Consider the following 25,375-nt stretch of genomic DNA (forward strand, 5'->3'; position numbering starts at 1 on the left):
ATTTTACAAAATCGTAGTACAGTAGAACCTCTTTAATCCGAACCCCTGTAATCCGAACGTCCACTAATCTGAACGCCTCATTGCTGTACTCTATGCACAGTACAGTTGTTCTTTATTGTATACTGTATTTATTGATATACGCACCGTAATTATTTCTTTTTAATACACAGTACTGTTTATTTCCTATGTTTACTACTGTCATTGACTATATATACCTACAGAAGACATCCCATAGCCATAGTGGACCTGTCGCCAGCAATTTGTTGGCTAGGAGCGCTAGAACAGCGCTAGCTTGTGGTGCGATCTATCTGTAAAGGTTAGAAACAGTCTCGACGCATGCGCAGACGAGTAGATGAGTACTGTACTGAGCAGTCGACCGCTCAGCGCTCAGCTCCTCCTGCTACGATCAGACGATAGCTGTGAGGCCGTGAGGGGGCGGGAGAGTGGAGTAGTGGAGAGAGTATACAATGCGTCGCTGTCACTACAACAATATCCAGAATGAAAGACAATGAGCTGAGCAAAAACTACTCTCGATCAGCTGTGGTGACACGGCACTCGCAATACACTATGTGAATGTCTTCTCACCGCGTGCCCTGGCGCCCTACTATTGTTTCATAAAAATGAATTCGTGCGTTAATGGTGTTTGATGGTTTGACTAGACCCAGGTTTCATACTCTTTACATTATGTTGAGACGCACACGATATTGTTAAACAACGCTATATAAACCTACTATTGGTACAATTTTTTATTTTTTAAATTTGTATTCGAAGCTTACAATTGATTGAAGTTTGTGTAATTTGTTGTTATGTTACCAGCGACTAATTACTCCTTACTTTATTCAAGAAGTAATAAACCATGACTTTTTATAAGAAGTTTTTATCCTACCAACTATGTTAAATTAGTGTTGCTAGATATTTTACATGCATTTTCAGTAAAATGTAATAAATAAGCAATAACTAGGATTTAGGACTTGAAGTATTAAATGATATGGGCCTATTTTGACTACTTACACATTATGAATTATATAATGAACATTTGAATTGTCATCTAGAAAAGTTTGAAGACTTAATTTTAACACGTATAACATACAGAATAACATAACAAGGATCACGCCTGATGCCGTCACCGCGTTGTGGTATAAGTCAAATAAGTACAATAGTAATTATACTACTTTATACTTCGGACGACTTAAATAAAAACCGAAATAAAATATTCTGCATTTATGCCTTAGTAAGGAATTTATCTTCAAATTAAACGTATTTACATAACATTTGTTTTTATTTGGCGTACTTGGCGTACAAGACGAAGAAAGATGGGATTTATACGTGCAGTTTCGGCCGTCGGCCATCTCCATAGTTTGATTGTTTACCCCATTGCTGTGGAGGGGTTGGAGGGGCGGGTGTCGCGATAACAGGAGACGTCAGTTCCATAATGTGTAACTCTGAGTGTTACGAACATAGAGTGTTTATGATTAACAAACTATTAGGAGCAAAACTCTATTTTAAAATGAAGGAGTGCTCGAAAGAACTGAGGCAACCAGGTGGTAAAGTAGGAAGGTTTCAGCAAAAAATTAATATTCTCGAGGGCAAATAAGTAAATTGTACAAAACATCAATTTAACTTATAACTCCATTACACATTTTTTGAATTTAATTTTGAAGTTGTGTATCATGTCCTAACCTCAACTCCTTATTCTCATTAAAATTAAAATGAAATAATTTATAAATAAAAAACTTTTTTTAAAAGAAAAAGTTTTTAAATGCACTAAAAAGGAGAAAATAATTTATAAATATGTGGAGAGTATAAATACTTGTAAGATTAAAACAAAAAACGAGGGGTGCATGCAATAAATAATTTAAAATTAGCTTCACCTATTGAACTAATGTATTATTATCAATTAATTGCATCTGCATGCACCCCACGTTTTTCGTTTAAAATCTTACAAGTATACTCTCCACATATTTATAAATTATTTGCTACTTTTTAGTTTTTAATGTGTGTGGATGTTAAATCTATTTCATGCATCTATATCAGATTAAGACAGAGGCATGTCGGAAATCTAAGGGAATCTCTTGGGAGCAGAACCTGTACCTCTTAACCTCTGCTTTTTGAACTGTCAAATTAGTATTTACAGCTGACTTTAATTAAATGATATATTTACATTCTTTCAAAATGTAAACATGGAAAATGTGGCAGCCAGTGGGGCATAGCCCAAGGGAAATATGAAAATTAAATGCTATAATATTGCATTGTCATCCACTTAAGAAATTTTCATGCAAACACGTTTCCAAACATCGCATTTGTGTCTTAGTGTTTCAAATTTAAAGTCTCTAGCTCATTGGGAACTTCGTTTAAAATTGATATCAAAATTTGTAGGAAAGTGAGCTAATAAAAACAAGCCCATGGGGCGTAGTCCAAGAGAAATATGAAAATTAAATGATATACTATTGCATTGTCCTCCATTTGTGAGCTATGTTTCAAGTTTCAAGTCTCTAACTCATTGGGAAGTTAGTATAAAATTGATTGCAAAATTTGTACCGGACAAGAAAGCGAGCTAATACAAACGTTTTAAAATAAAGTTCTGGAGTCTATGACTGTTAAAGATTGTATAATAAGAGAATCGGAGCTGATTTTTGCGATGTAATACAAACATATTTTAACACATTAAATCCACTGCCTGTTTATGTAAATAATGCTCTTATTGTTAAAATCTGAAATTTTTTAGCAATCATTAAACTAGAATTTTATGATAAAATTTTAAATAGGTTTGGGACATCATAATTACCCAAGTAATTACGCTAGTTCCACCAGCCCAAACAAGGGTAAACCATATATGCTGAATCCATACAAGTTCCAATGCTGATAAATTGTAAGATATTAATTTACAATAGATCTTAATAACTTAATAGATTTTAATTTATTCGGAACTGATATTACAATGACAACGCATTGTTTGTTTAATTTTTAGAGTTTTGTGAGTACAGACATAATTTTATAATGTTAACTGGCCGTATGAACTTGTACGGAGCGAGTATGAGGATGAACATACTGCGTTGTCTCTGTCTGTCGTCGATGATAGGACGGCGCCGGCGTGGCGTCAGACAGAACACTGGCTCAACCTACCCCTCTGCTCACCATCCCTCACACCAGTCACCACACACACACATACCATAAACACCACACTAACACATTGACGCTAGCTGGTCTGACCCATCGATTTACAACACGTCTGACCTTGATTAAATGCGTACACACTAGTGTACAGTAGTTGACAACAGTTCATACTAAATGTCAGTTGACAATCAATCTACCAGAAAATTACAGTACTTTGAACTTGAGGTTAAGCATTTTAAGATCTAAATAGTATTAATGTATTGTACCGATGGACACACCACACGTTTTTAAGAAGATTTGTAAGGAATCATGTTTCAGTCCTATTGAGGGGGGGCGCCAAAATAGGTTTGTTCGGGTCTCGTGTTTATGTTTTGAAGACTTCTTGACGACCTCCTAGGAGCAACAACACGTCTTAGGCATGACAATGACACCATGGTGTCGAAACCGGTCGCTATGCAGACGACTAATGGATTACGTTGGCAAGAAAAAAGTATTTAACCTCTAGAATATATTGTTATTTTATTGATGTAAAAATACATTTAAAGACAGCAACGTATATTTGCAGTGCTTTAATGTAGTTTTCACCACACTATGATGTTTCAGCTGTTTTACATACGTTAATTGGTGGCTGAATGTTACATTTTGCTGGCCATGCCAGCTGTCATCGTTATTCGGGGACCGAGCAGGTTTTTACATCCTTAGGGACGCAAAATCAGCTGTCCACTTACTTTCTTACAACACGAATGCATATTAAATACACATTCAGTATCCATAGCATTACAATATAATTGTTTTATTTTCAACGCTGCCTAGCAACTATTTATAATTATTTTTGATGATTCCTCAAATTATTTCTTCACATAACCTTAAAGTGTTTGTAGTGTTGACTATGTGTGCATTATTATTGCGGTGAATAGTGATAAATAGTTTTAATAGGCTATAGTGTGTTGAAAAATAGCGTTCGTACCACGAACCGAAATGGTTTTCGGCCCTAGGTACGAAATATACTATTTTATGAGTTTGTCATACAATTATTTACCGCACATATTGTATTTAACCGAGAACTGAAATGCAAATAAAGGGTGCTCAACTTTAATTAATTAATTAAAGCATTATCCTTTTTAAGCTGTTATTTTTAACATTGAAGTTTGTACTTAGCCAAACTCAAATCAATTAACTTACTTAAAATACCACGAGTACTCAATATTTTTGCGCAACATATTAATTATGCCTATATTTATTTGAGTACTCGTTCACATCATATCATATGTCCCCGTACCACACAATCGCGCAACACACATGCTAATGTTATCGTGTGTTTGACGAGCGCCAGCTTGTATTCATTGCCCGAAGTTGTAAGTGTAGTGTAGCCAGTGTAGCGACGGTAGCGACGTAGCGTAGCAGTGTCAGTCACGTGCACGTGGTCGGTGGGGAAGCGAGACAAGGAGAGAGAGAGAGAACGAGAAGGAATGTGCGAGTGAGAGCGATGCAGAGCTGGCCGCGGGGCGAGGGGGGAATGTGGGAGAGAGAGCGCAGATAGAAAAAAAATCCTACTATCGCGCGCCTACCGGCAGCTTACATCAAATACTTGCTCCCGAGACCTGGCTCACACTACTACCGGCTCATAAGCGTGGTCTGTCTTCTGTAGGTATATATAGTCAATGCTACTGTATTAAAAATAAACACTGTAATTTACTTTATGAAGCATTTTTCACTTTTCCCTAGCTATTGTTGTGTAAAAACGACAATATGTTCTGTAATCCGAACTATTCAATAGTCCGAACTACTCCCGCTCTCAATTAGTTCGGATTAAAGAGGTTCTACAAATCAGTTGGTGTGCATAAGAAAAACAGAGGGAACCCTATCATGTAATTTTGATATTTTTTATGGATAGGGATTTTACAAATTAAAACCTTTGATTCTAAACATTTAAAAATGTGCGTTAATATTAATAACTAACTTACTTCAGGGAAATTCCTCTAATGGGTGATTATTGTAAAGTACACAAAGAAAACCAATTGTTAATTGACAGAACAGGGTATTTATTTACCAGTTCTGTACAACTTGAACCCATGACTTTTCAGCAACTAATTGCCATCTAATCCTTATTTATATGTCTAGTTTACTTGATATAATATGGGAAATGAATAGAATTTCATAAAACATGAGTTGATAGCTTGATAAATTATGAAAGTGTAGCTTTAATTTCAGACGGAGAAAAATAAATTACTTTTTAAATAAATTATTTCAGTAGCTCTTGAAAAATATGTTGCTCTTGAATCGTAGAATTACAATCAGTGATTTGCAGTGACTAATAGGCATCCTGCAGAAAATGAACATGACTTCCAGAACTAAAGTTCACCACTATAGCATTAAAACAAGGCTCGTCCAACTCATTGCAAGAGCAACCCAACCCCAAACAATAATACGCCAACCTAAACCCAAAAATAAAATATCAACAACACAATTTATCTTACCACTGGTGCTGAATCTTTGACGGTTTCACCGCGGTCTTTGAAACTGTAAGCAGAAGCAGTAGCTTTGGATAACTTCTCAATAACAATATCGTTGTCAACTTCTTCTTCATTGCGGGCGTTTATGGTGACGTGAGTGCCTTTCAGAAGATTGGTGACGTCTCTGATGTGGTTGGCACTTGTGGCTTTGCGAGGGTGAGGTGCGCCCTCGCCTTGCTGAAAATACAAAAAAATAGTTATTCTCAAACATAATGGGTCAATAATCTCATAATCAACTGATCAAAAAAATTATGTTGATAACAACTGTAAGAGAATAAATGACAATACCTAGCCTATTTGAATAAAGGAATGAAATGAAAATTTAATGAAAATATTCATCTATCTATATATTAATAGGCAAGCATGTTTGTTTAAAACCTTTTTTCTCAGCTCGTGTGCATCGTGGGGTAAATCTACGCATACCGTTAGAAAGCTATTTTCCTGTAGGTGTGCAGAATCCTTTTATAAATTTAAATAGGCTCAAAGATAAGCACAAAAAATGAGTTTAAAATTTTGAAAAAAATAACATGGATCTTATGCGTTGCCATGCTGGTGACGAAATAACAACGAAATATAAACAGAAAATCAAAACAAATGGAAGAAACTCCAATCACATGTTTTATTTACAGTGTGGGGTGAATTTAGAGAAGTGAGTAAGTTTTACATATTTTTGGTCGAGTTTCGACCACTGGACGACCTCTCGTACTTATTTAATACGCAAGCACGATTTTTGTGACAATTACTCCTCCGAAACTACTGAACCGATTGACACGTTTTTGGTGTCATTGGAAAGAGCGTAACGTGAAGTTGTGCAGGAAACTTTCTTTTTAGGTAAATAATTAGGGAGTGAGGCCCTAGGGCCCTTTAAAGTTTCGTATTCCTCCATAAGATTAACATGGGAAACAAACATTGTTTTGAAACTCCACCTGTTGTCAGAAATTAAATATTAAATTATTCGTTTCCATGGAAGCATGAGAAAATTCACAATGTTTACATTTGCTTTGACATTTTATTGTAAACAACCAGAACTGTCAAATTTCTATTTCACAAATTCCGACAGCTGATCAAAAAAAATGTATTTTCGTTTGTGACCATGTAAAACAACTATGTGATAGGTTTATTTAATCTTAAACTTTTAGATAGATTATTTATTATAAATCTATTTCAATGATTATGAAACAGATTTTTCCCGTTGCGAAGCAAAAATTAATAGTGAGAAGAAGAACATATGTAAAACAGTCAATGTGTAAATTATCTATGTTGTATTAAAAATGTGTTTAGTTTTGGATGTTGGTTTGTGTTGAATGATATCGGTTATTAGTTATTGCATTTTTATTCTAAGGATTTGGCATATGAGTAAGCCTATGATAAATAACACCATTTCAGAGTTCTGCCAGTTTTTGCATAACTCTATCCTGTAGAGTTTAAAGTAGCCTACACCTTATTGTCTACATATTGGCTAAACAGCTTAGGTACGGTACTTTATAAGCCTTTTTACGTTAACTTAATGTAAGCTTACCTTTTCCCGCGTACATGGGCAGATTGATTGTTAAAAATTAACCCTTTAAACTGGAATAGGACTGTCATGTAAATAGTGAGTATTTCCTTTAGTTAATAATCTTATAGTTGACTCTTTTAAAATCATCAGAAATTATGACAGTTATTAGTTTTTAAACAAGTTATTTGTTTATAAATAACTCCTGTACTTCTTTGCAATTGCTCGATTTCGAGCAACATGTACACTAGTATTATTTTATTACATTAACTAAACTAGCTGTTGGTCCAACCTACGTACGGGAATCAAGTAGTCGATTAAAACTGAATATAATTCAGAACAGCTACTAATAAAATCTGCATCCCGAGGTTAAAATCTATGTAGGATGATTACCACTGAGTTAAACAGTATACACTCAAGCTAGAAGGACTGTGGTCGACACACTGGTATAAAATCTTTTTTTGTACATTTGTTGTAAAAATACAGCATATGGCTTCTATAAAAAGAGCTAACGTAGCCTAAATGCTTAGTTAAAATAATCTTTGTAGGTTATATTGTTGACTTAAGTGAAAGTAAATTACTAACACCTAAGGTTTTACTGTTACAATAATTATCTTTTATTTTACTGAAGTACACACACACAACATTTTTACTCAAACATAACTTATTCAACAATTCTCATTACTATAAAAACAATCCTAACTATTTACACATGGTCAGCTGTTACCAACACAAATTAAATTAAATACAGAACAAGTAACAGCAAACATATTATATAAAAATAAAATTACATTCAACACCTTCCCTTAATTTTAATTTTATGTAAGAAACAAAAAATAAATATCTCGATTATCGTCTTCTGTTCAAGATTTTGGATAGTTGATCAAAGCTTTGCTAAATTGATGAAACTTAACATTGTTCAAGGGTTTTGTAAACATATCCGCAACATTCTCAGATGTAGAAACAAAAGAAATGTTTATTTTACCTTGCCTTACATTTTCAGTCAAAAAATGGTAGCGAACATCAATGTGTTTGCTTCGCTTGTTAAAAATTCCATTTTTACAAAGCTTAATAGCACTTTGATTGTCCATGTTTAGGTTTGTTTCAACATTAGTTCCACTCAACTCTTGCAAGAAAGTTTTTAAATATAACACTTCTTTGACACATTCCGCCGCTGCAATGTATTCTGCTTCAGTGCTGGACAAAGCTACAATCAGTTGTCTTCTTGTACACCAGCTTATTGGGTCTTCTCCATACATAATGACAAATCCAGTAGTACTTCTTCTTGTATGCTTGCAATTTGCATAGTCTGCGTCACAATATACATTTAGGCAATTTTCTCCTGATGCTGAAAATAATATTCCTGCGTCTTGAGTACCTTTAATATATCTTAAGGTTCGTTTGACATTTACAACATCTTCATTGATTGGATTCTCAACACATCTACTTTCTAATCCCACAGCAAGTGTAAGATCAGGTCTGGTTTTATTGGATAAGTACAGCAAACTTCCTACAACTTCTCTGTAAGGATAATCTTTTGTCAGGCAGCTTACTTCTTCATCAGGTTTGCTCGTTTTCACTGGACAAATGGGAGTGTCTACAGGTTTACAATCTATCATTCCATATTTTTCGAGAATACTGTTTGAATAGTTCTTTTGTGTTAACAATATCCCTTCCCTTGAATATAAAATTTCCATTCCAAGAAAGTTTGATGGGTTTTCGTCTGTTTTTATTTTAAAATCTCTAGACAGCTCGTTCAAAAGTTTCTTCATCTCTCTTTCATCTGAACCAGCAAGAATTCCATCATCAACAAATATAGCAAGATGAATACTGCCATTTGTAAAAACACAACGGTCAGACTGAGTTTGTTTTAAGCCATATTTTAGTAAGCAGTTTGTAAACAACTGGTTCCATTTAAATGGAGCTTGTTTAAGTCCATATAAAGTCTTTCTTAATTTTAAAACTTTATCTTTATGATCAAATCCTTCAGGTACACACATATAAATTTCTTCATCTAAATTTCCATAGAGAAAAGCAGTTTTAACATCAAATTGCATTAGTTTGAGATTTTGTTTGGCAGCTAATGAAAATAACAAACGTAAAGTTGAATTACTTACAACTGGGCTGTAGGTTTCATCATAGTCTATACCTTGTTCTTGGGCAAAACTTCTTACAACTAGTCTCGCTTTGTATTTTCCGTTATCCTTTCTTGTTAATACCCACTTGTTACTTAGGATCTTCTTGTTTAGTGCTTGCTTCTTGTCAACCACTTCCCACGTTTCATTCTCAATTAGGGAGTTTTTCTCATCCTCAATTGCTTGTAGCCAATTCTTTTTATCTGGTCCTTTGATTGCTTCTTCATATGTCAACATCACAAAATCTTTATATCTTTCAGGTAGTTTAGTTTTTCTTCTTAGTTTGATGCTTTGTGTAGTATCAGTATTACTTGAACTTGGCTGTTCTTCATTGATTTCATTTTTGTCTGAAACCAACTCAAACTCTACTTCATTATTACTTATCTCACTTAGATTATCTGCACTCTCAATATCTTCATTTTCAGTTTTGTCTTCTTTCTTGTCATTTTCATTTTTGTCTTCCTTCTTGTCATTTTCATTTTTGTCTCCTTCCTTGTCATTCTCTGTTGTATTTTCAGAGAAAGTAACCTCATCACCATTATTAGTTATTGCAGAAACAGACAACAAGTTTTTACTGAGTTCAGGAACATACAGCACATTATTCAGGATACATTCTTTGGATTTTACGGTTCCACTCGTTGAAGCTAACATGGTTTGATTTTTCTTAGCAACATATATTTCAGAAGAAATATTTTGTTTATTACTTAACAAATCTTCACAATTTGTCATATGTGAAGATGTGCCTGAATCAACAACCCATTCAGATACAAAGTTTACAGTCCCACTATTAACCCGAACATTTTGTCCATCATCATACGACAAAAATGACACAGTTTTACTAGCGACATTTAGGTTCTGGCTTTTTCTAAAGTAACAATCTTTTTCATTATGATTTGACTTTTTACATATATTACAAAATAAATTTGGCTTTACATTTCTTTTTTCAAACTTGTTAACAAATTTTTTTACATTTCCACAGGTGTTTGCTAGATGACCAACAGCATTGCATTTAAAACATCGCCTTTCATTATCAGAGTTAGCCCTATTGTATGTATAGGCTTCTTGCAGTACTTTGCTTTATGGCCTGGAATTTTACAGTTGTGACAAACAACTTGGAATGCAAGATTTTTCTCTAGGCTTACCTCCTTTAACTCACTTCTTGACTCTTCTGCTAACAGTCTCGCTGTTAGATTTGCCAATGTCTTTTCTTCATTGGGCATTGATTCGCAGGCAGTTACAAAATACTTAAATCTATCTGGCAGACTGACAAGAATTTTTGATATTATCATTTTTTCATCAATATCTTGTTTTAAAGTTTTTAGTCTGTGTGCTATGTTTTCAATTCTACTTGTGTGAGAACTTATATCAGAATTAGGCTCATACCTGAGGTTAAAGAATTCTTGTAATAACGAGTACTTCTGCTGCTCTGAGTCTCTTTCATAAATATAACACAGCTTCAAAAACATTTCTCTTGAGTTTTCACAGTTAATGATATGTAACATCGGTCCCTTCTCAATAGAACGAACTATACACTTCTGAGCCTTGGCATCTCTTTTAATCCAATCAGCCTTCTTCTTTCCATCGCCCATATCTTCAAGTTTCTCAGAACCATCAACAATACTCATCAAATCACTGGATTGAAATATTATTTTAATCTGAAATTTCCACAATGGAAAAGTTTCAACTCCTTTGAGTTTTTCTACGAAATCATCTTCTTTTACTGATGCCATTGTTAGTCTTACTTTTACTTTTTCACTCACCTTCACTACACTTTAACTCTTGGGGTTTTACTAGAAGATTACTTCTTGTTTTTACAGTTATGGTTGAATTAATGATTTTTTTTTCTGGGCCCATAACCTGTTGACTTAAGTGAAAGTAAATTACTAACACCTAAGGTTTTACTGTTACAATAATTATCTTTTATTTTACTGAAGTACACACACACAACATTTTTACTCAAACATAACTTATTCAACAATTCTCATTACTATAAAAACAATCCTAACTATTTACACATGGTCAGCTGTTACCAACACAAATTAAATTAAATACAGAACAAGTAACAGCAAACATATTATATAAAAATAAAATTACATTCAACATATATTTCCAAAATAAAGAATGTCCTGGTTGAATGAACTAAATATGTTGTATTGACTATTGAGCTATAAAATGTGAAATATTCTCAGTTATTATATATGAAACATCTTATATTACTGGGAAAATGTAATATGTCTTTTATTGAATTTCCCTATAGGGAAGTAGCTATTACCGTAGGTGGCACGGTAAGACCTAGGCCCGGGACCGATTTACTTTTTCATTCTGATCTCCCCAGAGGCCAAAAACACCATTCGTTTAAATTTTTATATATGTATATATATATATACGTCCGTGAACGCAATAACTTGAGTAATTTTTGTCCGATTTTGATGAAATTTGGTTTAAAGGTGTAAGGCGGGATAAACTTGAATGAGTTCGCAAACCAGTATGATCGGCCAATGGGAACGGGGTTTTACAGGGGGTTTTGTTGGGTAAAAATTGGTTTTTCTCATTTTTAACCCTCAAAACACAAAATTCCCCAATTTCTCTCTAAACCCTTTTAAAGAGCATAAAAAAACAAATAATTTAGTATATCAAAGTGTTTTTGTACAGTTATCGGTAACGGAGAAAATTTAAAAAACTAAAAAATTTAAAATTCCCATGATATTCTTATGGAGAATATTGTAAAATGTTGTAGTTTGCTTGTTTATGGATATATTTTTATCAAACTTGGCTAATTTATTTATTTTATACTAAACTATTATATTTTACAAAAAAATACTTTATTAGTTTCCCTGTAGCAGCAAACCTAGGTACACATTAAACCTAATGTTATTTAAATAGGTTTAATTAAAAATCAATTCACACAAATGGAAATTCGCTTAGTCGGCAGGTTTGCTGCGGCGGGGGTATTTTATATTAATGTAGTAAGTGGAAAATTCCCCGCCACAGAAAACCTGCAGACTAAACGAATTTCCATTTGCCTGATTTGATTTTCACTTAAATTTTGGACAAAAGAGAATCAAACTCATCTACAGAATATTCCTGTAGCCTGTACACAGCAATAATTTTGATAAGAATGTCCTGATTTCATTTGACTTGTAATCCAGGATATCAGCAGTTAATAGATTAGGCCTATTGTTATCTGTACAATCACAAGACAGATAGTCTGCTGCATTTCGAAAGAATTTTTTTACCATAATAGCTTATTCTCTATAGCCTATTGGACATTGTTGACAGCTGAGTTCCCAAACCCACTCGACTGAAACTTAAGAGATATTTGAAATTAAAAAATCAGCTTGATTTGAGAATAAATTTGATATTTTGTAAAAGGCTAGCCTACCCATTGTTTGCCAACACTGTAATACACCTTACTATCATTCAAAGCATAAAATGTAATGGAATAGAATCTGATAAGAGAGGTATAAGTTCAAAAATATTGGGGATGTTTTTAAGATGATTTTCATTGGAATTCAATTTTGAATGAGATTGCTTGCTTGAGATTACCACAACGTAAAAAAAGTTTGCAACATTTGTGAGAATACATTTTTAGAGTGAATTCCTATATTGTATTTATTTCATAAATACTGTACCAGAGTCAGAGATATAGATACTTATTTTTTTAAATTTTTAAGATTCTACATTCATGAATTTAACAGTCAACAGTCTTTCCGTAGGCCCCCTGTGCCCCCTCCAACTGTTAGGAATTTTGATCAAAAATACAATATTTTGGCTTATTTTTAGACCTTATAGTGCTGATATGTTGTGCGTTCTCCCCCCACCCCAAAAAAAAATGTTGGTCACGGGACGCATATGGTCAACACAATCACCAGTACCTAACTTAGTAGTGCATCAGAGTGTAACTTGACAGCAATAGTGGGCTTCCCTTACCATACTGTTACTAACAGCCTTTTTACAGTTAGGTATACAGTTTATTTTAAACCAACTTTATACTTTTCAATGAAATGGCGACCATACAAAGTAGGTATCGTTCCTTTGTAAGCTCAAGGCAGACAAATTTTAGGATAAGAGTGATGATGCAAAACAAATTCTTATTGCATTGGACATTGGTATAGTCTGATCAAAATCTGTTACTTTCCAATCATTAATTAAATTAACATTCACCTATTGGGTCTGATGATGATTGGAGTGTCCAATCAAAATCGATCACCACTTACCATCCTTTATGTATATTTACCGTCTTGTGAGTAACAGAATAAGCGTAAATATATGTTTTAAGTGTTATAAGACATTTCTTTTATTTACTATCCGTCAATGCAATAAACATTTACAATGCTGATCAAGAAGTTATTTAAAAATTGTTCATCTTTCTAGAAAGTGTTTTGAATTAAATAGAAATCAAAATGTGTATTCTACAGTGCTTGATAGGCAAGTACCAATTAATTATTTAAAACAAAAACAATCTTGGTAAAGAAGGAATTATTTTCTAAGTCTATTTCACAAAACTTACCCAATTAACAAGAACAAATTTGTTCAAACTGGTTTTCGGGTCTAAAACCTTACAGAAGGCATACATAATTTTCCCACTGTTGAGATCTTCACGCATCTCTTCAATACCTCCATCTAAAACATACAAAAATCTTTTGAACAATGTTCACATCATTCATATTAGTAATTTAACTTATTTGTGATAGGCTAAAAGTTGTTATGCACAACCTAAAATAACTTCTAATTGCTTCTTGACATGGACAAGGATGGAAGCTATCAGTTACACCGCTTGAATTATTTCATGATCAGGCAGTAGGACAAAATAATATGATGAGTCATGACTCATCTTCCGGCGTCGCCACACGTGTCCCCCGTGATTAATTATACTGGCCAGTTTTTTACTGTAGGCTATTATATTCGTTTTTTGTGTTTTTCGTGTTCGTGTATGTGTTTTAAGTGTAACGACGAATCTAACCAAATTGGTTAGATGACCTATTGACGTTTTTGTTAACCTGAAGATGGACTTATTTTCAAGTCCAAAACTATAGTAGTGTAATAACAAAGCAGGATCACTTGACAAAGCCAGGTAACTTAAACCATTTAGCTTAAATTTAGTGATCTAGAGGCCACCTCACCATGAAAGAAGGAATAAGTTATGGATTGTATATTTACAATCAAATGAAATCTTACTAATATTATAAATGTGAAAGTTTGTGTGTTTGTTTGTTTGTTTGAAGTTCAATCACGCATTAACTACTGAACGTAGGCCTATTGAGCTGAAATTTGGCATGATGATAGCTCACATCCCCGATTAACATATAGGCATATTCTTATCTCAAAAATCCTTTTGGGCTCCGCCCCAGTGGCTCTGTAGTTCCCCATGTTAACCTTATGAGTATTCATATTTAAAGGGAATTAAAGAATTTAGTCAGCAGTTTCAACTAAAAAAGTTGATCCTACTATGACACGAAAAGCGTTGGATTTACAGTACCAATAGAGTGCAGCACTGTTTTTTTGCATTTATGAAAACAGCTAATTTGAACTAAGCAGCGACAAAAAACTGTGATACACAATGAGAACTGTCAAAGTAGGATTGTTTACAGTTAAGTTTATAGGGTCAACCGGGGCTAATATGAACAAAAAAAGTAAACTTTTGACATTAACTCAAAAATGGTAAATGACAGAAGAAAAGAAAAAATAGTAGTTTGTACAGCTATTTTAGCTGTATCTATTTATTTACTAACAAAAACCATAAATGTAACCATTATAAAAAAAAAAATTAAAAACACTGTTCACATTAGCCCCGCTAAAAGGGGCTAATGTGAACAGCCCATGGGGCTAATGTGAACACTCTTAATAACTTTGTTATTTACAACACTAGGCATATGTGGGGGCTGTTGTGAACAAGCCTAGGGTCTAGTCTACCAGTTGCAATAAGTCTCAATATTTTATCTTAAATAGTTTTTGAGATATGAAGGTATCTTTGGAGAGCCGCGGGTCGCCCTACGGTAACCCTTTTTTTTAAACCATTTATAAATATTATACAGGGCTAATAATAAGATATAAACAAGAAAAAAATTATCTGTCAACATACCTGAGTATTTATTAAAAATTTCTTCCACATACAAATTGTTTAAAGCACTTAAAAAAACAATAGCCTAATTTAAGACAATGCAAATTGTTCGTTTAGGCAAATGACAGTTTATTGCACTTTCAGGCCTATTAGGTAAATATAAAAATGTGGGCTAGGCCTATTCAACACCTTAACTGTTGTCTTTGTAAAATTAAAACTGTTTTATCACTGTAAGGCCTTCAAAGAAGTTTATTGAGGAACTTACGCCTCAAAAACTTCGACAATTTTGTCGGAGACATACTTATGTCTATCACTGGTTCCACATACATTAGGGGCTGGAAGTTTCCCCAAAATGTCAGTGGTAGAAACAATAAATAGGCTATATCATCTTCTTTTTCCAGGAATGATTTTTTTCCTCATCATAGGATTGAAATCTTATCACTTCGATCTCCCCGTCAGCCAGTGTTTTTAACACTGTAGCGACATAGCGGAAGGTGGTACTGTTCACAATAGCCCCCATCCACTGTTCACATTAGCCCCCCAACTTTGAAAGCTTATAACTTTGGCTGTTATTAATATATTTTAACTTTGGGAAAGGAAAAATAATCCCCAATTCTTATTTAACAAAATTCAGGCTTAAGATTATTCCTACAACCAATGTAAAAATTGTTATAACAAAAGTTTTCACTTTGCGCGGAAAAGTTTTTTGGGCGGAAAAAAAGTGTTTTAACAAAGTATTTTTTTAAAGTACCTAAAAGTCAAATTTGAAGTTTTCTCATTATGGACACAAAAAATACAATAAATTTCCTTTCTAATTATATTTTTTTCATGATTAAAAATCCCAGATAAATGACTTTTTAAGTCATTGTTCATATTAGCCCCAATATTTTGGTGTGTTCATATTAGCCCCGGTTGACCCTATTTTTAATTTCATGACTAATTTGTGATATTTTGCGAGTTTTTGATAATTTATTTTTCTCTATTGTTTAGGTGAATTGGTAGAACATTATAGCTATGGTTAGATGTGTAATACAATTAGCTGTAAATTAAAAGAAGCAAATTTTATCAAACTGTGTTCTCCCCCATTGCAAACGCAAAGCTTGAGTATAACTGCAATAAGCATTTTATACTTTTATGCAAACCCCGTACGAAGGACAGGTACTCTGCTAGTAATCAATATATCGACAGTATTAATCAATATTTTAAATCAATTGAATGTAGGGCGTAAGGTAATGTGCAGCCTTCTTCAGACTCAGTTGTTTTGCTGATGTTGCTTTTAATTATGTGATAAAGGAATGGCTCAAATTAACTTAACAAAGCTGTTTGAAAAGATTTGTCTTACCTCCCTTACCCACAACCTTTAAATCATTTGTTTGTCCTTCATAGCTGAAGAGAGCCCTGCAATATGAACAGAAATAAATTACATACAAAATATAATGAGTATTAAAATAATACAGTGTGTGTAGGCTCATTTTAATTACCTAACTTAAACATTTACTAGGCCTATGTCTAATGTGAATGGAGTAACACATCAATCATTAAATAATTAGGTTCACTTAGATCCTGTTAAAAAATGTTTAACATTAAATCTAGGCTACTAAAAAACCAGAATTTAGACCGTTCCTTTAAAAAAAGGAGCTTTTAGCTTTTATTTAAATAGGCTAATAATTTCTGTACCAGAAGGGGACGTGTCTTAAAATTTTGCTAATATGCCAAAAAAGACAGACTAAAAACTGTTAGAAAACATAGGAACGTGACTAACTTATTCATTTAATTTGTCCTTACACATGCCGCTCAGAAAGTTAAGTTAGGCATAACTTACTTATCTTAATGAGGAAAAAGCTAAATGAAAGATGAAGGTAAAGAGGATGTAGGCCTAATTCATTTTTAATATACATTGTATTTTAGTATGCTTGGTAAAAATCAGAGATTTAAAGCTTATAGGCTTGGCTAGAGTTTCAAAGCTAGATTAAAAATTTAACTTTTGATAAAGCTCAGTAGTCTTAGGTATGAGTCAAGCACTTGAGCGTAGTTAGGCCTATATTGAGTTTTTATTTTAAAATTACCATCTGATATCAATTTATTCCTATAAACACATTCTAAAATAATCTAATTGGAATACTCTTACCAGTTGGTGTTGGTTTTGTCATCCAAAACATCCTTCCAAGCGGCTATGAGGGCGTCTTTATATTTTTCTATACCCAGCGCCATTGATTTACATTTATTTGATCAATCTTTTAATCGAACAAGTAAAATTTCTTGTTAACACCGGAAAAACAATTAAACCGTAATATTCACAGTTAGTGAGATAAGTCATGCATAAAACACTTGAGGTCAATTAACCTTAATAGTAGTTAAGCAGGGAAGCGGCTGAACGACCGAACGGCTTTCTGTTTTCTGTCTGCTCTTGGTCGTTCATTGTCACTTGTCAGACTTGTTTTCATTTTTATATCGCCCACCAGCTGAGTGACGCTGCCATAGAGTAAAACTTGAGTAAATGCGTCCTCGTTTGTATACAGGTATACATGTATAGTCAACTAGCTGTACCCGCGGGCTTTGCCCCATTTAACTTCATTAGTATTAATAATACCAAAGATTACATATTATAATACTTACTCACCTTTAGGTTGGAGCTCGATCGCTGCGCTCACTTGCCTTCAGGTTAGCTCGTTCGCTACGCTAACTCGCCTCCAGAATGAAGTTCGTTCGCTACGCTCATTCACCTTTTGGTTGCAAGCTTTTGTCATAAAATGTAAAATACCCCTGTCGCAGCAAACCTGCATACTAAGCGAATTTCCATTTACCCGGCTTGATTTCTTCTAAAATATTCCCTATAAATTTTCAGATTTATTTCCTATTTAAATAACATTAATTTTAGTGAGTAGTTAGGTTTGCTGCTACGGGGAAGATGTTGAGGTGTGTTTTTTTAATTGAAATATTGATAGCTTAGTATGAAATAAACCAAATTGCCAAATTTGATTAAAATATATCCATAAACAAGCAAACTAAAACAGTTTATTTGTTCTCCATAAGAATAACATGGGAATTTTAAATTTACAATTTTTTTAATTTTCTCCGTAGTCAATGAACATTCAAAAACACTTCAATATACTAAATTATTTGTTTTTTTAAGCTCTTCAAAATGGTCTAGAGAGAAATTTTGAAATTTAAAGTTTTTAGGGTCAAAAATGAGAAAAACCCATTTTTACCCCATAAAACCCCCCATAAACCCCTGATCCGATTATGCTGGTTCGCGAACTCGTTTGAATAAATGTAGGTTTACACGTTTGTACCAAATTTCATCAAAATCGGATCAATTTTGCTCGAGTTATCGCGCTAACGGACACATATATAAATAAATATATATATATATATAAATATATATATATAAATATATATATATAAATATATATATAAATATATATATATATATATGAATTTGAATGGATGGTGTTTTTGGCCTCTGGGGACCTCAAAACGAAAAAGTAAATCGGTCCCGGGTCTAGGTCTTACCATGAGACCTACGGTAATAGCTTATTCCCCATATGGGAAATTCGCTAAAATAATAGTGTTGCACCCTGTTGGTAAACTTATTAACGCCTTTAATGCTATTGAACATCACAGAATCAACTTGTTTAGTTGAACCAGCTGTTAAAAGACAATATTTAATTAAAATCCATATTTTTTAGCCCCTGAGCTGATCTTGTGACTAAATCTTATCTTACTAATATTATAAATCTGAAAGTTTGTGAGTTTGTGTGTGTGTGAGTGAGCGTAGCGAACAAACTTCAGCCTGGAGGCGAGTTAGCGTAGCGAACGAACTTCAACCAGGACGTGAATGAGCCATGCGAATACTTATGAAGTTAAACGGGGCAAAGCCCGCGGGTACAGCTAGTCAATAAATAGAGTTACCTTCGTCAATCAGCTCATAGTAGTTGTAACATTGTTACGGCCGTTTCAGCATCTTCATGCCATCATCAGACGTTCAGTCTTAGTGGCGTCGTTAATATACAAAAAACTGGAAAACAAGCAACAAACTGACAAAACCATAAGATCAAAACATCCGCCCGACCATAAATCCAGGGCCCTACCCTTAGCAGGCAAACGCTCCAAATTCCAAAAGCCCCAGTCAATAAATGAAACAGAGGACTAAAGACATCCCGCCAAGATGACTCTGTTGTGTGTCCGTTCTCCGTTGACACATTACTCAATTGACCTGGTCGCTATGAACAAGTGACGATGACGAGGGTAAATATACAGGGAGGTAATAAAGTCCGAAGACAGTTAAATATTTCCTAAACGACAACAAATATATCTATAAGATTTGGTACATCAACACCACACCTAAAAATCTACTTTTTTTAGGAAATATAAATTTTCTGTCATATCATGGGGACGTCAAAGGAGTCAGAAGAAATAGAAGCATAGGTTGAAATGTACATCAAATTAAAGGTTTTTACTAGCAGAATATAATGCCGCAAATTTGAACTCAAGCGGACAACCGAGCCAAGAATGACAGTTGTTCAAAGATTCATTTAATTTGTATTGCTATTATCCGCTCACTCCTCAGGGGGCATAGCCCTAGGAATCGGAAGAAAATTGTTAACATGAGCATAGGTCAATATGCACATCAAATTAAAGGTCTTCACTAGTAGATTACAATGCCGTAAATTCAAGCTCAAAAGAACGCCTGAGTAAAAAATGACAGTCGTTCAAAGATTTAAAATGGCAGATTCAAGAAATCTTTGAACAGCTGCCATTTTGCGCAGGATCGAACTTTTGAAGTGCGGTTTGCGGGATTGTATTCTACTAAAAAAGACCTTTTATTTAATGTGCATATTGACTTATGCTTCCATTTAAGATTTTCTTCCGACTCCTTGTGGGCCATCCCCCTGAAGAGTTATTGGATCACTGAATATGTGTTAAATTGAAGTTTTATGCTCTGTAACTTTGTACCAAGTATTGTAGCTCTATCTATATTATTTAAAATATTTAACTGTCTTCGGACTTTATTATCACCCTGTATAGAAATGGTATTAGTGTAGTAGCATAAGGAGACCCCCTGAGGATGACATACAAGTTGGTGAAATGCCCATTGAGTATATACAGCATCATACAAGGTGAAAAAAAACATTGATACAATTTAAGTTCTTGAATCTGGGTACTATTTATTTTAAAAGTTGCTAATAGAATCTGCCATTATTTATTTAAATTGAGTTTTTAGCGAATTTCCCATATAGGGAATAAGCTATTACCGTAGTACTCATGGTAAGACCTGGACCCGGGACCGATTTCATTTTTCATTTTTGAGGTCCCTAGAGGCCAAAAACACCATCCGTTCAAATTCATATATATATGTGTGTGTCCGTTAGCGCGATAACTCGAGCAAAAATGATCCTCGAGCATTGTGATGAAATTTGGTACAAACGTGTAATCCTACGTTTATTCGAACAAGTTCGCGATCCAGCATAATCGGACCATGGGGACTGGGGTTTATGGGGTGAAAATGGGGTTTTCCCATTTCTGATCCTAAAAACAAAAAATTTTGCAATTTCTTTTTAAACAGTCTTTTAGAGCTTAAAAAAAGAAATAATTTAGTATATTGAAGCGCTGTTGTATGCCTAAGGGTCACGCAGAAAATTCAAAAATAGTGTAATTTAAAATTCCCATGTTATTCTTATGGAGAAAATGAAAATTGTTGTAGGCCTAGTTTACTTGTTTATGGATATATATTGATAAAATTTGGCAAATTTATTTATTTCATCCTATACTATTGACGTATGGTCAAAAAAAACTTTTTACTTTCCCCGTAGCAGCAAACCTAAGCATTCGTTAAATCTAATGTTATTTAAATAGGGAATACATATGTCTTATTTATGGAAGTATTTGAGTAAAAATGCAATCAGACAAGTTGAAATTCGCTTAGTCTGCAGGTTTGCTGCGGCGGGGGTATTTAACTATATTCATATACTAAATTAAATTATGCATGTCACACGTTTTAATTTTTAACTTGAACACACTTTTGAAAGGGGGGAATCTTAGCTCATCATTTTGAGGAATAATTTTCCATAAGTTATTACAAGTTTTGAGATCAACTTTGGGGTCTGTTTGAACCATCAAGATGTATCCCATCGACCATCATTACAGAAATCTCCACTTTAGTTGTAAGACCAGAACTGAAAGTGCACAAAGGACAAATTTAAACACATTAGATACAAAACATAACATTTTATTTACTTTTCTTTAACAGTTTTAATACTGATTTCAAACCCTTTAGAAGTAAACATATAATTAAAATGTAGAATAGCATTCTAAGGCCCCACACGTAAGCACAACCACATTCTACACAAGTTGTTTCATATCTAGCCGGTCCTCAGGGACGGACACTAGTAGAATAACCTAGTGGGAATTTCAGTTGATTTTCACATGCAATTTCCATAACCAATAATGGTTTTCTTATATATTAGATGTTACGTATAACAAAATAAATATACTAAGAGAATTATTTTTAAACTATTAAATTGAGCTTACAGTTTGACATTTAAATCGATTTGGCAATTTGATTGCACATACCCTTAAAATGCTTTAGTTTTAAAAGCGTTCCAAATGAAATATTTTCCTTAAAATATTAAATGCAACAAAAACAGTTAATGATTTAAAGGTTTTTCAGCCTTTGAATGGATGATATTTCAATTTTCTTAATACAAAATTGAAACTCCACAGCCTTTTTTGGAGTATGATCTTTTTGCTGACTTGATTTAGAAAAAAACCAAACTTGTTCACATCAATCACATTTTCATTTTGACTTAAGGAGTATTTAACATAAGTTTACTGGCAAGAAAAATAATGGTTTATTAGGTAAAAGTTATCTAAGGCATAAATATTTCCATACAATGTACTTCAACTTAACAAGACACAACTCTTGTTAAAATTACCAACAGCACCATAAAATGGAAAAAGTACTTTCAGCTTAAGAAACACACAGTTTAATTTAGCTTTAAATACTACATTACTTTAAATTATGGAACTATCGCATATTAAATACAATCAAGTGATGCAGTATATTATGTAAATGTATGGAACAAAATTAGCACCATGTTTTAAATTAGGTGATCCTACACTGCTAAAGGTGAAATATATGGAGAAATTTGAATGGCTTAAGCATAAGAAAATATTGCAAGTCCATTCCACAATATATAAATCTTTAAGGAATTGTTGTAAATGTTTAAAATAATGAGACAAAATTGATTTTGCGTTACATTAGTATTTACAATCCAAGTTAAAAAAAATAATTAGCCTACCTTAATTAATATTTGTTTTTGAATAATATTCATGAAAAAAAAACATCGAGTACAAAACATTTCTTTCCAGGGTTAATTAATATCTGGTTATAAATAGCCAAATTTTTATTTGAAGTAGTTAATAATTTTGTCAATATAAAAATCCCAAAAAAAACCAAATAAGTTGGGTCATATAATGTGATTTTTGATGTACAAGGTATTTTCAGTGCATTTCTGTTCAAGTATTTCACTGATGTATTAATAAAAACAACGGTTTATGTATATTGATCGATATCATTATATTTTCCAGAGAGATATCAAGAATCTTTATAATATGGTACATTACATACTATAAAGATACTGGTACCTACTTCCACTGGACATAACTGTTATAAGGAATGTTTCTTCTATAATTAATTATTAATATATATTAACTGTTGAACCAAAATTATTCACATTCTAATGTTTGAAGACATACAAATACAAATTAAAAGCTTTGGACATGGAATGTTCTTGAATGAAAAATTAAATTATTAATTTATTTATTTTGATGTAAAAAAATGCTGAAAAAATTTGTTTTATGGATATAAAAGATAAAGTCAATTGATTCCAGCAATTTTAAAAATGTCCGTGTCACCTAAATCAGTTACAAATCTGTCATAAATTGTCTAAAAAGACAAAGAATGTCTTAGAACCAAACACTCTCAGTCCTAAATGTACAAAAAGTCTGAGGAATGTAAAATACATTTTATAAAAAAATACAGGTTCTACACTATCAAGAATTATAAAATGATACTAAAATAAATAACATTAAAACCATATCCTTAGATAGATATATTATACAATCCAAATAAATATAGCTACTTTACATTATGGCAACATTGATGACAATGGTAAAATAATTTGTTAAAAAAAGATAAGTACAATAATCGTTAAACCAAAAATACATTTACGTTTAGTATTGTATAAATATTTACAATTGAATTACAAATATACTACAGTGGCGTTGTATTTGATTAATATTAGACACACAATGCAAATGAGTTGTTTATTTTCTAAATACTACGCTCTAAATTAAATGTGATCAAATTGTTCTTACAATTATTTTTTTGAACACAAAAAAGGAAAATTAAACAACTTGGCACTGAAACGAAACAAAATCTTATTCTGAAAGCAAATGATTAAAATAAAAAAACAACCTTAATTATTATTAAAACCCCTAATGAGTTATTTGTGCAAAAGTCAACTCTCTCAATCATTGATTTATTTATTGTATTCAGTTTTACGATTCTAAAAAAAACCCTATTGTCAAGTTAGAAATATTTGTTCGGTGTCTCCCATACATAAGTGGCTAGGATATTAATATTTTTACTTTGAAAAATACTTAAAACTTCTCAAAGTTGTTACAGTTTGAACTCTGCTTAGTTTCTAAGAAGACCTAACCACTTGCTTCCGTTTAACCGTTTAAAAATTAACTCATTATGGGTCTATGAGTTGGAAAATCTCAGTTTAAGTCTAGTTGTATTAGCAAGTCTTTGTGAACCAAGGCATGGCATGAATACCTGCTGTGGCATGAGCCACATAACACTTATGCATGCTTGCTACAATAAAACCCATAAGAGATTATTAAGTTTATTAAAAGTGTCCATTATTTCGAAGTCAGCTTACAGTTGGTGAAATGGTAATACAGTCAAATTAGGGCAAAAAGTTTACGTAGGGATTGTTAAACATACTGTACATAAGCGTTGAGATCAAATTCTTTATGCAAAAATTAACACAAAGTATTTTAAGTTGGTTTCAAGAAGCAATTTTTTCTCTATGTGACTTTTTTCAAACAAACTTCATAATTTGATCATAATATTGATTTATAACTGTTATAATCCTAAAGATGTTATTCGAGATTAGATGAATATTCTTTTAGTGGTGGGTGAGAGAAATAATTATGTTTACACAATTTCAATCTGTATAAGTTTTGATTTTTTAATTAGTATCTACTTTGAGAAGTTTTTTAGGGGTATACTCACAACCACGTTTAAAACAAACTCAACCAAGTATCTGGGATTTAAAAAAATGTTTTGCCCAAAAATAGAGTGGTTATGGTTTTTACTTTAACACGCTCGCTGCTGACGACTCCGGTTGGAGTTTCGGCATAACTATGTAAATATTGTTCTACCGTGAGCTCTGTGTTTATTGGGGATCAACTTATGTCAGCCTGTTGTACCGGTCCTATACTTAATTTCAGTTGCATCAGTTTTCCCCCACCACTAGCGTCCCTGGTGTACAGCTCTGGTTGCAGTCGCCCTTATGCACCCTTTAATGTGAGCCTCGATCTTGCCTTGTTTGTTTGTTTGTAGTTTGTTTCTTAGTTAGGGTCGCCATGTTGGGGCTTTGGAGCAGTAAACATGTTAAAAGGACTTAGTGCTACTTTAGCTTTATATGGAATGTAATTTAAAAAATGCTAACCTTATTTAAGACCCCTGCATGGACACCTATTTGATATTGTCACTATCAATTGAGATGAGGACGACACCTAGGTGACAATCAACATAAATTATTCAGTGCAAGATAGGTTATTATTTGAACTCAACAAAACATTAATTGATACAGTTTTTAAAACTACAATTTCACTGAATTAGAATACTAGATAAGTACAAGTAAACTATAGAAAATAAAAGCTCAACAAAATATTGACTAGTTAAAATTTTTAAGCTCAAAAGCCGCAAAACTTATTTATTCGATACTCACTGGCAATTTTAACACACCTTTATCACTCTTTT

The 25,375-nt window shown here is 33.0% G+C and overlaps 1 protein-coding gene across 2 annotated transcripts in view; it reads right to left on the reverse strand.

Annotated features, from left to right (window-relative positions):
• LOC128989234 (drebrin-like protein) overlaps positions 1-17,705 on the reverse strand; it is a 33,319-nt gene extending 15,614 nt beyond the window's left edge. For both annotated transcript variants that reach the window (XM_054411113.1, XM_054411109.1), the window contains exons 1-4: positions 17,447-17,705; positions 16,661-16,716; positions 13,768-13,880; positions 5,592-5,804 (exon numbers count right to left, since the gene is read on the reverse strand). In XM_054411113.1, the coding sequence (XP_054267088.1) occupies positions 5,592-5,804; positions 13,768-13,880; positions 16,661-16,716; positions 17,447-17,529 (465 nt within the window). In that variant the 5' untranslated portion in view covers positions 17,530-17,705. The remainder of the gene's footprint in view (positions 1-5,591; positions 5,805-13,767; positions 13,881-16,660; positions 16,717-17,446) is intronic.
• Positions 17,706-25,375: the final 7,670 nt, after the last annotated feature.

The sequence above is a fragment of the Macrosteles quadrilineatus genome, unplaced genomic scaffold (genome assembly GCF_028750875.1).
Source record: "Macrosteles quadrilineatus isolate MER2022 unplaced genomic scaffold, UCM_ALF_1.0 Scaffold_1__1_contigs__length_201487025, whole genome shotgun sequence".
In the NCBI taxonomy this organism is placed as follows: Eukaryota; Metazoa; Arthropoda; class Insecta; order Hemiptera; family Cicadellidae; genus Macrosteles; species Macrosteles quadrilineatus.